Source organism: Xenopus laevis, chromosome 1L (assembly GCF_017654675.1).
Source record: "Xenopus laevis strain J_2021 chromosome 1L, Xenopus_laevis_v10.1, whole genome shotgun sequence".
Classification (NCBI taxonomy): Eukaryota; Metazoa; Chordata; class Amphibia; order Anura; family Pipidae; genus Xenopus; species Xenopus laevis.
The window spans coordinates 64,916,624-64,934,789 of NC_054371.1; the positions used below are offsets into that span (position 1 = coordinate 64,916,624).

At 39.1% G+C, this 18,166-nt stretch overlaps 1 protein-coding gene across 6 annotated transcripts in view; it reads right to left on the minus strand.

Moving 5' to 3' along the window:
* Positions 1-562: 562 nt before the first annotated feature.
* Positions 563-18,166, minus strand: part of elf2.L (E74 like ETS transcription factor 2 L homeolog) — a 58,647-nt gene continuing 41,043 nt past the window's right edge. For 3 of the 6 annotated variants that reach the window (XM_041579626.1, NM_001091556.1, XM_041579636.1), the window contains 6 exon segments: positions 8,191-8,304; positions 7,075-7,248; positions 6,779-6,865; positions 5,696-5,888; positions 4,449-4,772; positions 563-2,356 (listed from right to left, as the gene is read on the minus strand). In XM_041579626.1, coding sequence (XP_041435560.1) covers positions 1,726-2,356; positions 4,449-4,772; positions 5,696-5,888; positions 6,779-6,865; positions 7,075-7,248; positions 8,191-8,304 — 1,523 coding nt within the window. In that variant the 3' untranslated portion in view covers positions 563-1,725. 6 annotated transcript variants of the gene reach the window in all.

Genomic DNA, 18,166 nt, shown 5'->3' on the forward strand with positions numbered 1-18,166 from the left:
ACTCCCAAACTTGGTTGTCCTTTTATTGGCCACCAGTGGGATCACTGGTTTTACTTTGAAAGTAGCAAGTAAGTTGCAGGTAAAACTTAGTCCCTTTGTAAAATGTATAATGAAGCAATAGAATTCTTAATGAATCAGATGAAAATTAAGCGTAGGACTGGCCAGATATGGAATGACTTTGACGTAGTTGGCCATCTTAAATATATTGCAATATATGGACAAACAATCCCTGTGTTGTTTAAAGGGTAAGGCATTTTTCAGTAGCAGTATGCACAAAATGTCAATGTCTTAAATATATTGATAATGGGTTGAGTGCAGAGGACTCTTGTATTTGTCTATATGTATTTTGTGGTCACAGCCTCATTGCACCCCCGCCTAATGGTTTTAAAAATTAGTGGCGAGCACAACTTTCCCTTGTTTGTTATAGATTTGTAGGTCAGCTGCCTTATTTTGAGCTATTTAGGGTACCCAAGTATTTTACAAAGGCTTCCATTCCAATTAAAAGACAAGAAAAACAAACAATGTTTTAGCTGGAAAAAAATAAAGACAGTACACGGACCACCAAATTCATTTTCTATATTGCAGTAAAATCTACTAGAATACACTTTGAAACAAGAGTACAACAAAATAGAATATACTTCAAATGTTGAATTTACAAACTATTTTAGTTCATTCTGAACACTGGTATTTATCCCCCATTCCCTCCCCCTAAGCGACCCACCTTCATCACTTCCAACTAAAACAATAGCAGGCTTCAAACTTTATAACCAAAAAATGGACACATGCTTCATGGTGACCTTTTACATGGATAGCAAAAAAAAAAAAACAAATGTATGCAAGGGATTGTGACAACAAAAAAAAAGCATGTTACATTTAAAGGCTCCTCTGAGCTGCTGTCTCACGGCCTTGTTTGTAGCCTCCTATGAAAAGCTTTCTGCTCAAGATGCGTCAGGTCTTCCCAAAACAGACTGAGATATAACAAAAATGAACAACAAAAAAAATCATACTTTTAACTACCGTATAAAATAGGTTACGTGTAATTCTATACCAATACTGTGCTAGGTACAATGGGTTTTTTTTCTTCTCTTTTTACATTTTTTAATATGTATAAAAATTGCTTTACATAAACAAGCGGTTAGCTTATTTTACAGAAAATTCAACTAAAAACGAGTCTAAGGCTTTGATATGAAATCTGCTTGTGTTATCCCGAATTTTGTTTGCGCTTGTATTTCAGAACAACTCAATGGGCGTTATTTCCCGCGTGCGTGTGGTTACAGCTCATAGACTAAAATACTTATTTTCTGTGTAGCACCGATGAAGTGAGAGCTGTCTGCACACAGGAGCACGCATGTCTTACCATTTACAATTGTGGTGGTTCAGGGATGTCATTTAGTGTTCCACATTATATTTAGTGTAACAAACAAACATAAAAACTGAAAAACATAATAGATATGAACAATCACTTTGGTCCCTTTCAGTTTGCTTTTTTTCCCCCTCTGATGCGTTCGGAACATTGACATGACATGAACAGATCCCAATGAAAACATGGGAACAGAATTCATTTGCAGTCAAGTTTTTCTTTATAAATCCTGTATATTTATATTGTCTTTGTTTAAAGTCTCCAAGGACTTTGTCACTTCTTTCTGTCCAGAAGTTTCGTTTTATCAGCGGTTGATTTTTAAATGTCAGTTTTAGCCGAAATGCAAGTGGCGCAGTGATGTTTTGTCACTTGTCACATATCACACTTGTCTCTTGTTTGACATTAACAGGGAGGTTGATTGTGGACGGGGTGCTGACGACAACAACGTGGGTAACTGTTTTGCCCCCGTCTGCAGGATTTTCATCTTTAATGAACTGAAATGTTTTTAGCTCTCCTTCCTGTCTGCCCACTACCATGTCTGATTTGATTTCAGGTCCTTTGATTAGGGTGCTGATGACCCTCGGGGGAGTCTGACACCTTGCCTGGTGTGCTGCTGGCATTGCCAATCTCATAACTGGTGTCCCATGGGCTATTGAAACAGGGGTAAGTGCCCTCACAGTCAGTGGGGTTCCCACAAGATTAAGACCCCCGGACCCACTCAAGCCAGGCTTTGTCTGCAACTGACACTGGGTGAGTTGGGAAGTTGGAATAGTGATTATTTTGGCAGGCTGCATGGTGAACTTGTCTCCACTTTCAGACGATGCTGGTAGCATTGTTGGGATTATCTGGATGACAACCTTCGGAGCTGATGCTGTTGTTGGGCTGCTATTTGCAATCAGAGGAGAACCTGGATTCATTGACTGGACAGCCAAAGTGGAGATCTTCTGCCCCAAAGACGTCATAACCACAGGCACTTGCATGGCCACCCGGACAGTCCTACGACATGAGAAAAAAAAAGTGAATTGAATCCCTACAGGTTTAATGCAGAGTCCTAAAGCTGACAAACACCCATAATAACAATGTTCAAAAGTATCTGGAGTTTAGGACGTTATGTAGAAATTCCGAAGTTATAGTCAGGTGATCCCACTGGTGTCTAATAAAAGGGCAGCCAAGTTTGGGAGTTTTACTTTTGAAAGCAGCAAGTAGGTTGCAGGTAAAACTTAGTCCCTTTGTAAAATGTATAATGAAACTATAGAATTCTTAATGAATCAGATGAAAATTGAGCATAGGACTGGCCAGATATGGGATGACTTTGACGTAGTTAAGCAGCTTAAATATATTGCAATATATGGACAAAAAGGGGAAGGCATTTTTTAGTTGCTTAAGGCACAAACTGTTTCAATGTCCTTAATATATTGATAATGGGTTGAGTGCAGAGGACTCTTGTATTTGTGTATGTGAAGCAACACTTCAAGGTAACAACTTACATTAAAAACAATATAGGGCAGAAAAGCAGTGGATGACACCAAATAGTGTAAACCATAACCAGCAACCGATTACAAAACATGAGCAATGGGGAATGAGATTGGGTAATGCTGACCCGTTTCCCAGGAGCCTCCACCGACTAAAATAAAGATAATGTGGGTCAACTCCAACATATTTGTTTAATCAATAGAGCAGAGAGAGCACCATAGCAAACAGCAATGCGTTGATGTGCTATACAGTGTCTTTTACATGGATGACTGTGGGAATATAAGCTTCTTTGGTTTTAAAGGAATTGTTCAGTATAAAAATAAAAACTGGGTAAATAGATAGGCTGTGCAAAATAAAAAATGTTTCTAATATAGTTAGAGAAAAATGTTATGTATAAAGGCTGGAGTGATTTGACGTATAACATGTCAGTCAGAACACTACTTCCTGCTTTTCAGCTCTCTTGGTTTACACAGACTGGTTACCCTGGTTACCAGGCAGTAACCAATCAGAGACTTGAGGGGGGGCCACATGGGTCATAACTGTTGCTTTTGAATCTGAGCTGAATGCTGAGGATCAATTACAAACTCACTGAACAGAAATGTCCCATGTGGCCCCCCTTCAAATCGCTGACTAACTCAGAGTTATAGAGCTGAAAAGCAAGAAGTTGGATTCTGGCTGTTTTATTAGACATCTGTTCACTCCAGCCTTTATACATTACATTTTTGGCTAACTAACTATATTAGAAACATTTTTTATTTTGCACAGCCTATTTATTTGCCTAGTTTTTATTTTCACACTGAACTATTCCTTTAAGTGGGATCAAAGAAAAAAAGCTATAGAAAGCTGCAAGCTAGATGTTAATAAACAGAGAATGTTTTCTCTGCTTAAAGGAGAAGGAAAGCTACTGGAGCAGTTTATTGCCAGTAGATTAGCCACTATAATGCAAGCTATAACACTATATTTATTCTGCAGAATGCATTACCATGCTTGAGTAAACAGCTCTTGAAGTGTTCTGTGTTTGTTTAGGATAGCAGCTGCCATATTGGCTTGTTGTGACATCACTTTCTGCCTGAGTCTCTTCCTGCTCACTCATAGCTCTGGGCTCAGATTACAGCAGGGAGGGGAGGAGGGAGGGGAAAGGAGCAAACTGAGCATACGCAAGGCCGTGCCCTGGAGGTTTAAGCTGAAAACAGGAAGTCTGATACAGAAGCCCATGAGTACACAATAGAAGGAAAGAAATGTGCTGTTTCTTTTGACAGAGGACTCAGAGCAGCATTACTTTGAGGGTTTACTGGTGTATTTATTTAGACCTTTCTGATAAAGCTTACTTCATTTTAGCCTTTCCTTCTCCTTTTAAAGAATTTTGCTGTCTAGCCCTGGAAGCTATAGTGGTCTTGAAGGAACAGGCAAACCATTCCAGCGGTCCAGTTCCCATATTGGAGCTCACTTTCCACAGAAAGGCTGTCTCTGTCTTTATGCTCTTGATCCTACTCTTACCTGCCTACCATATCTAATTTCCCCCACAAATTGTGTGTACAGGCAGCCAGCATGTCACAATATATATGAAATAATGATATCTGTGTTGAATGAAAAACAAAAGATGGAAGACACTGACCTCTGTGTTGGCGTGGTGCTGGTGGGTGAATGAGGTGAAGCCTCATTGGCAGTACAGGACCAGCTGACCAGTCTTGGCTTCCTGTTAGAACTCTGCTTGGTTGGGCTCTTCTCTAGCCTGGCTGGCATTGCCATTTTCATAATGCCTTCGGTGGGGATGGAGACTCTCTCCAATGATTTGTCATCTATGGGAGACACCATCTCTTCACTGCAGGGCTCTGCTTTGTCTTCTTCTATTACCACAATGTTCTTGGGCATCTCTTTAAATTGGTAGACCAACCTTTGACCCTCAACTTTTGCAAGGATCCCTCTCTGGTAGTAGTACCTGCATGGGTTAAGCAATGTCAGTATGTAAACTTGCAAGTGCCTATATTCATACAAGCTTGGTGGGCTTGCAAGTCTCAACATTTACAGCGGGACACATGCAGTATTTCAAAGGGGTTGTTCACCTTTAATTTTACTGTTAGCATGTTGTAAAGAATCATATTCTGAGACAGTTTGCAGTTGGTTTTTATTTTTTATTGTTTTTTATTTGTGTTTTTTTAATTATTTAGCAGCTCTCCCGTTTACAATTGTAGCAGCAATCTGGTTACTAGGGTCCTAGTTACCCTAGCAACCAGGCATTGATTTGAATGAGAGACTAGAATATGAATAGTTAAGAGCCTAATTAGAAAGAAGAATTATAAAATGTTATACAATTGTAGCCTTATAAAGTATTTGTTTTTAAGATCATGGGGTCAATGACCCCATTTGAAAGCTGAAAAGAGTCAGAAGTAGAAGGCAAATCATTCAAAAACGATAAACAAGTTGAACCAATTGAAAAAGTTGCTTAGAATTAGCCAGTCTATAAAATACTAAAATCTCACTTAAAAGTTAGCCACCCCATAAAGTCTACTAAAAACATCTGAACGCTAAATAAACCCAAAATGATTGCTTTGCCACCAATAGGGATTCACGAAGCTTGGTTATCACAAAGTACAGGTTTATAATTAAAAAGAAAAAGGATATGATTACATTCATAATTCTTATTATATTATAATAACAAAATAAGGTAACATGATTACCTTCCCATAGTTTGGAGCTTTCTGGATATCAGATTTCTGGATTACAGATTTCATACCTACATTCAACATATCTGCACCGAAACTGTGCATTCAACATGCATTTTAGATTGTTATGCTGTAGCACATGAAGAAGCCTTTTCTTAGGCTAACTTTAAACAGAACATATCTTGTGCATATTAAATACCTTAGAGCTCGACCCATAGTTTCATAGTTCATATCTGGCTTGTTCTTATGCTTTCCCCACAGTCTGGAGACGGCCTTTGAATCCACCAGCTTGAAGATCCCTTTCTCTCGCTGAGTCCACTTAATATAACGTGGACAGGTGTTCTTATCTTGCAGCAGGTCCAATAAGAACTCCCACAAGTAGGTGGTATTGCCTATCAATAATAAAAAAAAAAAAAAAAGAAACAACACACAATCACTTTGTATGTAAAACTTTCATGAAACTCCAAAGCCCATAAGATTCATTGTATTTTCAATGTTTTTCTTATTTCTATATTTTTTTGGGGGGGGGGGGGAAGGACGGTATTAATTCGGAATAAGGGTAAGAAGACCAGCGTCAAACCTTCTACTAAAGGACCAAAGTGTTTTTTCTGTATTCAAAAACATAATAGGCTATTAAAAAAATGCCAAAATAAAGAAACTCATATTGAAATTCAATGATGCAGTGTAAAATTTGTAAACACAAAAGTATTAACACCCTAGAGTATTATCCTGTATAGGTAATCCTATACTTGAAATCTTGCAGAGATATTTTTATTTCAAATTAAAAAACTAGTTCTTTATGCCCGTCGTGAATCTGAAAGATGTTTTGAAAAAGAAGTAAAGTAAAACAAATGCATAAAATAAAAAGGATACTTAAAGTAGAAAGACTCCACATCTCAAAAACAAAACATGCACCAAATCCTTAATTCAAATGAATCCCAGTACTTTCCACAGAATTCAGGAATATCCTTATTATATTCAGTTCTGGGACTTTAAAAAAAAAAGGTTTAAACTAAACTTGACAGGGTTTTTCCCTTTGCAGATGATGCAATGGCTTGGCTTATTTCAAATTTAAATATGAAGTAACATAAAACAATGTCTAAAAAAAAAAAAAAAAAAAAAAAAATATTCAGTGTAGAATTTATTCACTACAAAAATTGTCCCCCGGTCTCAATACTCTTGTAAAGCACTCCTGTGTCTATTAAAAGTCTACCATAAGTCATTTATCACTCAAAAATAAATTAAGAAATGAAAGAAATGAAACTATTTTTTTTCAGTTTACCTTTGCCTTCCCTTTGCTTCTTCTTGATTCCCAGTTCTGGGGATCCATTGGAAAAGGCAGGCTGTTGCATCTTTGGTTTGCGGCCAGCTGTATAAAGAAGAAGAAAGATTTCACGATCATGAAAACAAAGATAAGATTAAAAGAATTACATCTCACTACCTGCAGGACTATTATATAATTTAGTTAGGGGAAAAAAGTACAATTCTCTGTAAAGTAAATCTATGGCACTAGAAGCTCGAGAAATTAAAGAGAAAAGCAAAACAGAACAAAAGTTGAAGCATTAAATACATCAATACCTTTTTTCTTCTTCATTGGTTCTCCAAGCTCAATAGATATTGGGATGGACGTGGAGTCCATTGGTTCAGAATCTTCAGTGGAAACTTCCACAACTGTTTCGGTAATTACATCTGGCCTCATAGCTGCATGAATAAATTCAGGAGTCGAGACACATGGGGAAACATAGACTTCTACTGTAAAAATAGAAAAAAGGAGGGAACAGTGAGTATGTTGTCAATTCAGTTTTGGAATTAAAAAAAAAAAAAAAAAAAAAAGATTATATATATATATATATATATATATATATATATATATATATATATATATATATATATATATATATATATATATATATATATATATACACACACACACACACACACACACATATATACAAATACACACACACACATATACACACACACATATACACACACACACACGTATGTATTTATACATATATTAGGTATACAGGTATGGAACCTGTTATCTAGAATGCTCGGAACCTAGGGTTTTCCAGATAACAGGTCTTTCGATAACTTGGATCTTCATACTTTAAGTCTACTAGAAAATCATGTAAACATTAAATAAACCCAATAGGCTGGTTTTGCTTCCAATATGGATTCATTTTATCTAAGTTGGATCAATTACAAGGTAATGTTTTATTATTATAGAGAAAAAGGAAATCATTTTAAATAATTTGGATTATTTGGATAAAATGGAGTCTATGGAAGACAGCATTTTCTGCAATTCGGAGCTTTCTGGATGATTATTTATTATAACCTACATTATGTGTAGCTTATTAATAAAAATGGCATCCATCCTACTATCCCTGGTTGGGAAGTGAAGTCCAAACATGGTCAAACCTCAATCGAATCAAACAAATACCCTACTCTTGAAAAAGTCTACACCTGCGTATCAATGTATTTATACAACCCACAGTAAATTTATTTAATGGCGCAGACCAATCTGAAAATTGTTTAGATATGTCAGTACTATATAAATAAAGCATACTAATAATTTAAACAATGTCTTATAAACTGATTAACGTGGCAGTAATACAACTGTGAAGTGTGTGCATTAGGAAGCAGTGATGTGATTGACTGTATGATGATTAGATTATAAAGGGCACAAACCAGGGCTCCTGGTATCTCGCAAGATAGTAGGAGATTCCATGTGTAGCAGTGCTTCCGCAGCCTCAATAGTCTTATCTGTGCAGTGAACATTGCTGCCATGAACGGATGCTTCCACTGTAAAACACAGGCAAGGATCAAATTCATCAAATACATTCCAAATGACAAGTTGTTCAAAATACAAGTAAACAGTTAATGGTGAACTATTGACATTTAAGTGAGCCTGTTATCCTATGAATACACACAGTGCAGCAGTGTGAAAGTGTCAGATTATTAATGTACAGTACATTATATATACACAAGATGCCCGACAGTACTTAACAATAATGACACTCTCAAACAGTATCAACACACCATCACACAAGCCCATTGCCTGCTTAAAGGGCAAGTCAACCCGAAATAAAACTTTGGCTAATTAAAGAAAACATAATTCTAAGCAACAATACAATCATTACAAATTTTGCATGATTTTTAAGTTATTTGTACATGTATTGCTATTGAAGGCAGTGTTTGCTTGTCCCTGTATGTTCTCTGTCCTGATGAATCAGACTGTTGATTAAATTTAAGATAAACCAACTGATTAACAGACCTGTCTTTGCTGGAGAACATAAGCTGGCCATAGACGCAAAGATCCGATCGTACGAATCAAGGATTTGTACGATTTTCGGACAGTGTGTGGAGAGTCCCATCATTTTTCGTCCGGTCGGAGATCGGTTGTTCGGACAGGTTAGAAAATTTCTGTCGGCTGCCAATAATATCTCTGCATGTATTGCCAATCGTATGATTTTTAGTGGGAGACTGTCACCAGCTTTGTCAGACATAACTATCATACGATTGCTGTCAGGGGCAGAAGATTGGCTGATTTGTTCTTTAACTACTTTATTTGACCTGACTGGTAAGACTTTGATCTGAATGGTTAATGGCAGGTCAGGAGATGGGGAAGTCCGATCGTACGATGATTCATAAGATCGGATCTTTGCATTTATGGCCAGCTTAAGACTTTTGCAACATTGTTTAAACCGTAACAACCAGGAATTAGGCAAATGCTGCATTCAATAGCAAACGTTTTAAAAACAATTTTAAAAGCACCGATAGTTTTTAATTAATGTATATTGGAAAGTTGCTTGGAAATTTTTGTTCTGGGGTTAACTTCCCCTTAAGAATCACCTTTAGGGTATAGGCACAATTAAGTAAAAGTGTTTTCCCTAAAAACAATATGAGAGTAGATCTGGAGTAATATTTATAAATTAATTTTGAAAAAGTACAATAAATGTTAACTCTATATATGACTGGAAATATTACAATGACTCCTAATAAGAGAAATGTCCAGTTGATAAACAAAAAGGGGCAAGAAACACTTCTCTGAAAATGATAACAAATGAGTGGGATTCTTGTCTACTTATAATGAGCATCCCACAATATATTATATATGATTTCGTAGAGAATGTATACTGGTTAGCCTGGTGGCCTTAAATTATGAATTGCAATACTCCTGCCTGTTCATATCTCATTATACCTTATGCCAAAACCCTCGAAGATCCACTACTCAAAACCCTACCTAGATTCTCTGTATCCCTGCCCATTTTGCAAGTCTCCCCCACCCCATGGCGGAGCTGCAAAGGCTGCTGATTTACAAACCCCAGAATAAAGCTCACTTTGCCTTGCTAATTGGAGGCCACTTCTCAGAGTATAAACAAACTTTCTTAAAGCTTTTAAGAGATAAACACACAAATGCCAGACAGAAGAAACAAAACTGAAGAAGAAACTGGCACAACACAAAGCAAAATGAAAGTGTAAATATTTTAGGGAATTGTGTCTCTATCAGGCACTGCTGAGTTTATAAACAGGTGCCAGTTACGATTTTCAGAAAACAATCCTGCTACCACATTGAGGGCACTGCTACAAGACATGTGCTGAAGCGCTCCTTGCCTTATAGTTCTAAGTGAAAGTAAGTATGTCATGCACAGTATTGGCTGGGAGTTTAATGTCCTAGTCCCGTCACCACCTGCTGCTCCTCGTCTACTTTCCCTGCAAGGTGTCATCTCCAATTGCTCTGGCCATTTATGGAAATGTAATCACAGCTGAGCCATTCCTAACAAGCAGCACTGCACTCTATCTTTAGGTTACCCTTCTTAATGCTTCTTGCAACTAGGAAATAAACTGCAAGTGATTATGGTTGGACTCACCACACTGTGCACATTTTCTTAAAAAGGATGTTCACCTGCCAACACTTTTTTTTAGTTCAGTTGGTTTCAGATAGTTTACCAGAAATAAAGACAAATGTGAATTGTATTGTGCCTTATCTGGATATACTCAATGGAGGAAATGTGACAAATAGAATGGATTATCTTTTATATGTTGTTTGTAAACATGGAAGATAATGGAGAGAGTGGTAATGCTCATTTTAGCTGACAAACTTACAGCTGCCCCCTAACCGTAGCCAAGGGAAGCAGGGTTCTTGTGTGATGAATTCACCAACACCCAATCGCTCTCTGTTAGAGACAATAAGCAGTTAAGGCTTTTTGAAAGAGGCAATAGTTGGGAAGCAGCCAAGAATATAGAAGCTTCCTCTATGAAATCACTCACTGCTGGCTGTTTCTATGGTTATCACTATGCGAAAACCATACTGACAGAAAAGGAGGAGTCATGAACGCCTCAATCAAGAATCTTTTTAGAAGCACTCTCCATACACTCTGGCAATTCAAAAGTAACTCCTTGTGGGGCACAGAGAGTACAGCAAACTAGGGGGACTGAAAGGGGGATTGCTTTTAACTTTCCAATAAAACTTCTGAACTGCCCGAAGCCATTGTGTTTTGTTAAAGTTGAATCGACATTTATGTAGGTATAGAACCACCCTTGCTAAGGCTTGAAAGAGACTAGAAAGAAGTAATCAAAGACACCTCAAAAACCACTACCTGACTGGCATCTGGTTCTCATTAGGGATTACAATGGAAAACAATCCATGAAAAGTGTGCTGCTCTATAGAAAGCCTTCATAAGAGGACACAGTTTTGGTCCTTCCCTGCCAAAGTATTAGCTTGGAGCAGTGCTGTGCAAATATGTTGCCTGTAGCCCAGATGTGGCCTCCAGGGCATTTCTATAGATTCCTCTCCGTGCAAGTGCTCCAAAGATTTCTTTGTAGGACATCATTTTACAGTAATATAATTTTAGTCCTTGATAATGCAGTTTAAAGCTGTCCATAGATGCAAAGATCCGATTGTTCTAATCCTCGAACGATCGGACTTCCCCATTCAGATCAAATAAAGTAGTAAAAGAACAGATCAGCTGATGTTCTGCCCCTGACAGCAATCGTACGAAAGTTACGTCTGACAAAGCTGGTGACAGTCTCCCACTGAAAATCGTACGATCGGCAATAAATGCAGAGAAATTATCGGCATCCGACAGAAATCTTTTAACCTGTCCGATCAACCAAACGACTGATTTCCAGTGGACGAAAAATGTCAGGACTCTCCACACATGGTCCGAAAATCAGATCTTTGCGTCTATGGTCAGCTTTAGAAATAGAACTTCTTTTGAAATCATATTCTGTGAATCTTCAAATAAGAATATAACTGATAAGACCTCTCTCTAAATATAAACATAAGATGTTTCTAATCTAACTATACTTCTAAAGAAAGGTTTGCTCTACTTAATGAATGTTCAGGAGGCAGAAACTAGAAGGAAGTATTCAAACTTTGTGCTTGTTGAATTATTCACCTTCATTCTTTTTATTCTATTCTTGCTTGCCTCAAGAGAAGTAAAATGCTGGCTGGTTGTTAGGGACAGGGATTTCAGTAATACAATGCTTGTAAGATTAATTTTTTTCTTTTTAATGTATCTTTCTATTCGTATCTACTTTCATTCTGACATTAAAAGCAGATAACAGATTCATTTCTCAAATGGTAATGTGAATACTAAAAAGTAAAAATTCATAAGCCCTCTCTTGTAACAAATAAATCACTTGGAAAAAGTAATGTATGTAGTTGGCTATAGAGTACCAAAAGGCACTTAATCTTGATCCCAGAATATTTTCGGTCATCTACTTAAAGAGGCAATTCACCTTTGTGTTAAGTTTTAGTATGTTATAGAAAGCTCTATTCTTAGCAACACCAGCTGGTCTTCATTTTTATAGTTCAAGTTATTTGGCCTTCCTCTTCTATCCATCAGTGTGTAAACTAAACTACTTATCAACACAGTCCTACATACTTACATATACAGCTTTCTGCAGTCACACCCGCTTCCCTTCATAGTGTTAAGGGGGTACTTCAAATGGGGGCACTTACCGCTGAAGTTATAAAAAAACTGTTGTGGGTGACAAATTTATTGTTACTTTTTTGTTTATCTTTGTTTTTTAAGCAAGTGGTCTCCCATTCATTCTTATTTTGGTCAGTCACTGTCTGGTTGCTAAATGTAAACCCTAGAAACCAGATTACTGCTGACATGCCAAACTGGAGAACTGCTGAACAAAATGTATCATATATTTTTGAAGTGCCAACATAAATGTATATTGTATACATTTAACAAAGATTTACGTACAAAAAAAAAGGTAACCAATAATTAAAAACCACAACAATTAAATGAAGACCAACGGCAAACTGTCTCATAACATCAAACTAAAAATGAATGTAAAGATGAACTGCCTCCTTAACCCTATGAAGGGATGTATATAATGGGACAACCAAAAAACAGGGTAAAATGAGGGAAATCTTAAAATTAGGGGGTGTAAAGTTTCACTGTGTAGTTTTTCCATGCAACAGTTTTTACCCACTGATATAAGGTCTGCTGTTAAATATTTCACTTATTTCCAAGCATCTCTAGAATACTGCCAGGTATGCAGCCTGAAGCTATGTTGTCCATGACCAATTAGCAAGTTTTCCTACTGTCTTTTCACAGCGAAAGGAAGGAAGCATTCAAACATTTACTACAAAAAGGCTTAGTACAATGGCATGCTTAAGTTGACAGTCGGCTTTTGTCTCAAAATCTTTTATGTTAAATGTAGAGTAAAAGAGTGAACAGAAATCACCTGGGGGTGTGTTACATGGAGTATCTGTACTACCATCTACAATTGTGCCAGAAATGCTTTCCCCCTGGCTAATGTGCAGCAACACAAATAAAAAACGTATGATTATTACCCACCTAAGGGCAGAGACACACGCTCAGATTCAGGGAGATTAGTCGCCCGGTGACAAATCTCCTCTTCTTCGGGGCGACTAATCTCCCCAAACTGCCTTCCCAACGGCTAGAATGTAAATCGCCGGCGGGATGGCACTTGGAGCACTTCATTTTACGAAGTCGTCCTAAGTTTCCTTGTGAGGCAACTGGAAAACAAAGCATTCCGAGGCAGTTCTGGGACATTAGTCGCCCGGAAGAAGAGGAGATTTGTCACTGGGCGACTAATCTCCCCAAATCTGAGGGTGTGTCTCTGCCCTTAAGGTTGCAGGCAGAAGGCTGCTCGCAGCAGTTCCCCGTCTTATATGGTGATGATTTTTTGTGAGATGAATAGGCAAGTAATTAGACAGACTGACAAACTGGCTATTTTCTTTTTGTTTCCAAAGGAAACGAAACTCTAAAATGACAAAATGTCAGTCAATTATTCAGAGGGGAGGGGTATCTTATAGGGTGAGATGTCATGTGCCATTTTTATGCTGCGATTTTTACAAAGACCAAACACAGCGTAAACATGCCAAAGAAACATTACTGTAGAAAACACTTTTTTTTGCATATGATGTATATATTTTGCAACATCTGCCATAAAACACCAATATGTGCGTTTTCAGACATAGGAGCAGATACACAAGAGCAAATGATGATCTATATAATTAAATGAATTGGTGTACAATAGTTGTGTATTGTAAAATGGGCGCTAAATTATCGTAAGATTATTTGTGATGTCATAATTATGTAATCCCACACTATCACTACTTAACTACCTTTTGTTTAGGCGCCAATGCATTTGTGGAGTTTGGCAATACATGGGACAGTAAGCGTTATTACATGCAATTATATGCATGAGCAACAATAAAGGTTATTCACTAAACCTAATAATGAGGCTATAGAAGCTGGGGTTGAGTACAACAAATCATGGGTAATTTTAAAATACACCTAGTGAATATAAGAGTCAAAAAGACAATATTTTTTACTGGTTTTTTTTACAGGGGATTTTTTTAAAATGCAGCATTAATGTGAAAAAAGCCATTTGGTGAAAGTCCTCCTTAAAGCCCAGGGAGTGATACATTCTTGAAACTATTGCAAATAGACAATACACCAATATTTTATTATACTTAACAGGGCCCTCTTTGTCTCCTGCATCAATAAGCAGTGTGTAATTTGTACGTTAGAAGTATACAGTACATCCTTCTGTACAGTGCTGCGGAATACATTGGAGTTTTATATACCTACATATGCTTTTACCTTACAGCCCAGTTGTATGCTGGGAAATGATCCTTTACTTCAGAGTTGAAAATACAGTCACTTTTCTACCAGTGTGTTTCCTAATATACATGGGCCTACTTTTTCAGTAATGTCATTCCAATATTTAAAGAAGTCCAAGTGTCAGTACTTGGTTGCTCTTGTATTAGCACCCTGATCATCGTGTTACACAAAAATGGGTAATGAAAACAGAAGCAGAAACATAGAAAAACTATGCACTTAAACTAATACAGCTCTGTGTGTCACTATTTAATTAGGAATTATATAAAAACCACAGATTAGGCCACATTTTGCTGTAAAGACAACATGTTGAATTTGCCCATAGCATTTCAGAAAAGCTTCTTTTTACGATGATAGCATTCATTTACACGCACACATATACATCCTCTCAACAAGAGGAAACACCCGTTCAAAATAATATGACACAACAAAGCATTAATGATATAGGGACATTTGCATAAGGTAAGGATTACCTACAACTGATTTGTCTGACTAGATTATAACAGTTGGACTGGGGATGAGAATCCACAGATCAATGCAAGTTGATATACAATGGGCACCACTTGGGCATTTTTGGGGTGCAAGCGGATGTTTGCTTCGGGCAGGCAATGCTGATGATGGATTAAGTGTTATGATACAGAATAGAGTTTGAAATGCATCTGAATGAATTAACTATTTTAGTGTTGGATAAAATATGATTTTACAAAGTAAATATTGAAGGTTTAGCGTTAAACTGAAAAAAATGCACTAGCACAAGAATTAATGGTAACTTCAGAGTGCATAAAAACAAATGATGCAACAAAGCACTGCCTTTCAAGTATTTCTGCGGAATTATTGGAACTAATGACGTGCCCTATTCATTTTAAAGGTGATTCAACATCAGCACCTGGGCAAACTTAAAGATGATTTGTATAAGTAATGGGCAAATGCGTTTATTCAGTAGGAGAGTATATATTTGCAGCAGTGTATTGGGTAGGAGAGTATATATTTGCAGGAGTTTATTGGGTAGGAGAGTATATATTTGCAGGAGTGTATTGGGTAGGAGAGTATATATTTGCAGGAGTTTATTGGGTAGGAGAGTATATATTTGCAGGAGTTTATTGGGTAGGAGAGTATATATTTGCAGGAGTGTATTGGGTAGGAGAGTATATATTTGCAGGAATTGGTGGAGGAATATGTTGTCTGTTGCTACTAGGGCTAGTGGGCAAGTCCACATGGCAGGCTCGCAGTAGCGCTCGTACAGTCTCCGCCTCTCACTTCCGTGTTTACATCTCTCTTCTTCCCTCCAATTCCATCCGCATTGTGAGCTCACATCTCCCTGCAAATCAAAGCTTGGCTAATTGCTGATTGGCCCACAAGCCAAGCTCTCCACCTGACAATGCGATGGCAAATGTAGATTACAAAGCAAACATGAGCCCCCGTTTCCCCCTTTATTTGGGCGCCGGAATGGAAATGGGAGACACAATGGATGAAATGTCAGTAAACCAGAGGCGCACACACGGGCAGCCGCAGCTATGGAGCCCTGAGCGCAGACAGCGTGGCACAAGACAACATTGTCACACACACTTCCTGGTTGTAGTCTCACGGCGTGGATGTAACTGCTCAAGTGCCAGGGCCTCCCACCCGCAGCGGCCACACAGCAGCCATCACTTCCTGCTTCCCATTCACTGAAGCCCAAATACATATACACTACAGACTGATCAAATATTCGTGCGCAGCTGCCATTAAACCTTCCGCGAATCGCAGCTAGCGCCGTGCAATTGAGCCGGGTGTGCATGCTCCGCTATCTCACTCGCAGCTTTGCAGCCGATGCCCCCGCCTCCCCTTGCATGCAACTACACGCGCCACTACTGCTTTACCGGCTCTGATGAGCAGATCCAGCTGGTTGGTAGGTCCCTCATGCAGCGAAGTCGCCATATTTATCCCGGAGATATAGCTTCACATTGGCAGGAGGAGGAAGCGGAGATACAGACACACACAGCGCCTAGTGTGTGCGTGCAAAGGTAGGAGGGGTCATTGGAATCCTTCCGCACCCTACAGGAAGCGAACCGCTGCTACAAGCACAGTGTATGCGTTGCACGATCCTTCCGCAGTCTCGCACAGGAAGCGCACTGCTATCTCTCGCAAGCCTATCCACATTTCCCTCACTTTCTTCCACAAACTAGCTTACACGCCGACAAAACCACACCTCTAACTGGCCATAGATGTTAGGATTTTTAAAAGATCTTTTCGTTCTCGTAAAACCAAGCTTATCTTGAAACAATCGTTACATGTACAATTTGTCCATCAACTAAAAAGACAATTTCAAGCAATGTTGTCTAGTTGAAGCTAGGAAAACTGAGGGTAAAGGTGGCCATAGACAGGGCTGCCATCAGAAATCGCAGGGCCCCATATGACAAAATTTTCTGGGCCCCCTGGGCTGCACGCACTGCAAGCCCCACCTACAGGTCCGCACTCCCCACCCCACAGGTCCGCCCCCCACCCTGCAGTAAAAAAAAAAAAAAATATTGGTGGCTAGGGTTCCCACATGTTAATACAAATATAAAATGATATTGGTGGTCAGGGCCCCCCATAAAAAAACATTTGTGGCCAGGGTCCCCCAATTAAGAAATATTGGTGGCTAGGACCCACATGAGAAAAAAAATTGGTGGCCAGGCCCCCCCCCCACACACACATTATGAGAAAATTGGTGGCCAGGGCCCCTTAAACGTCCATGCCTTCCCGAAGTCAGCAGCTCAGAAGTCAGCCCGGCTAATAAAGTAAGTCTGGTGTGGCCAGGCCCCCCCTTACCCTAGGGGCCCCCTACAACTCTCCCCCCTGTCCCCCCCGATGGCTGCCCTGGCCATAGAGACGTAGAGATCCGCTCGTTTAGCGATGTCGCCAAATGAGCGGATCTCTCCCCAATATGCCCACATTGAAGTGGGCGATAGGCTGATCCGATTGTGGGCCCTAGAGCCCAACGGTCGGATCATAATGGATCTGATACAGGTACCTTTTCCTAAAATTTTTACCGGCTGGTGGGGGGGGAACAAAAAGGGGCGGGCTGTGATGTAAAATGAGACGGGATCGCACCTCGGAGATCGCAAGAATCAGATCAAAAGTTACGTTTCCTGGGGATCGGGGGCGGGCCAAGGGGTCTTTTTAAGGGTATTACAAGTTTACCGGCAGCTGCCAGTCAATTTGTAATACCGCCCTTGGCAGGTGTTTTAGGGGCTAGGCCAGTAAAATACCGTCCTGGTGGCAACCCTAGATACGGGCAGTCGGATTGTGGGACCACATAGATGTGGCCGGACGGGATTTTAACCTGCCCGATATCGATCGGGGAAGCCCCACACACAGGCCAATAAGCTGACGACTAGGTCTGTCGGCAGCTTTTATCGCCCCATGTATGGGGGCCTGAACTGCCTGCTTGGGCCTTCAAACAATTGCAAAATAGATAGATTTCATGATGAAAATCTTCTAACCTGGCCGATTAATCTTCTGACCGATGTCGGACAAAAAGTCGTTGGATGCACGATTGTTCGATTCCCACTAACCTCACGATAATTTGA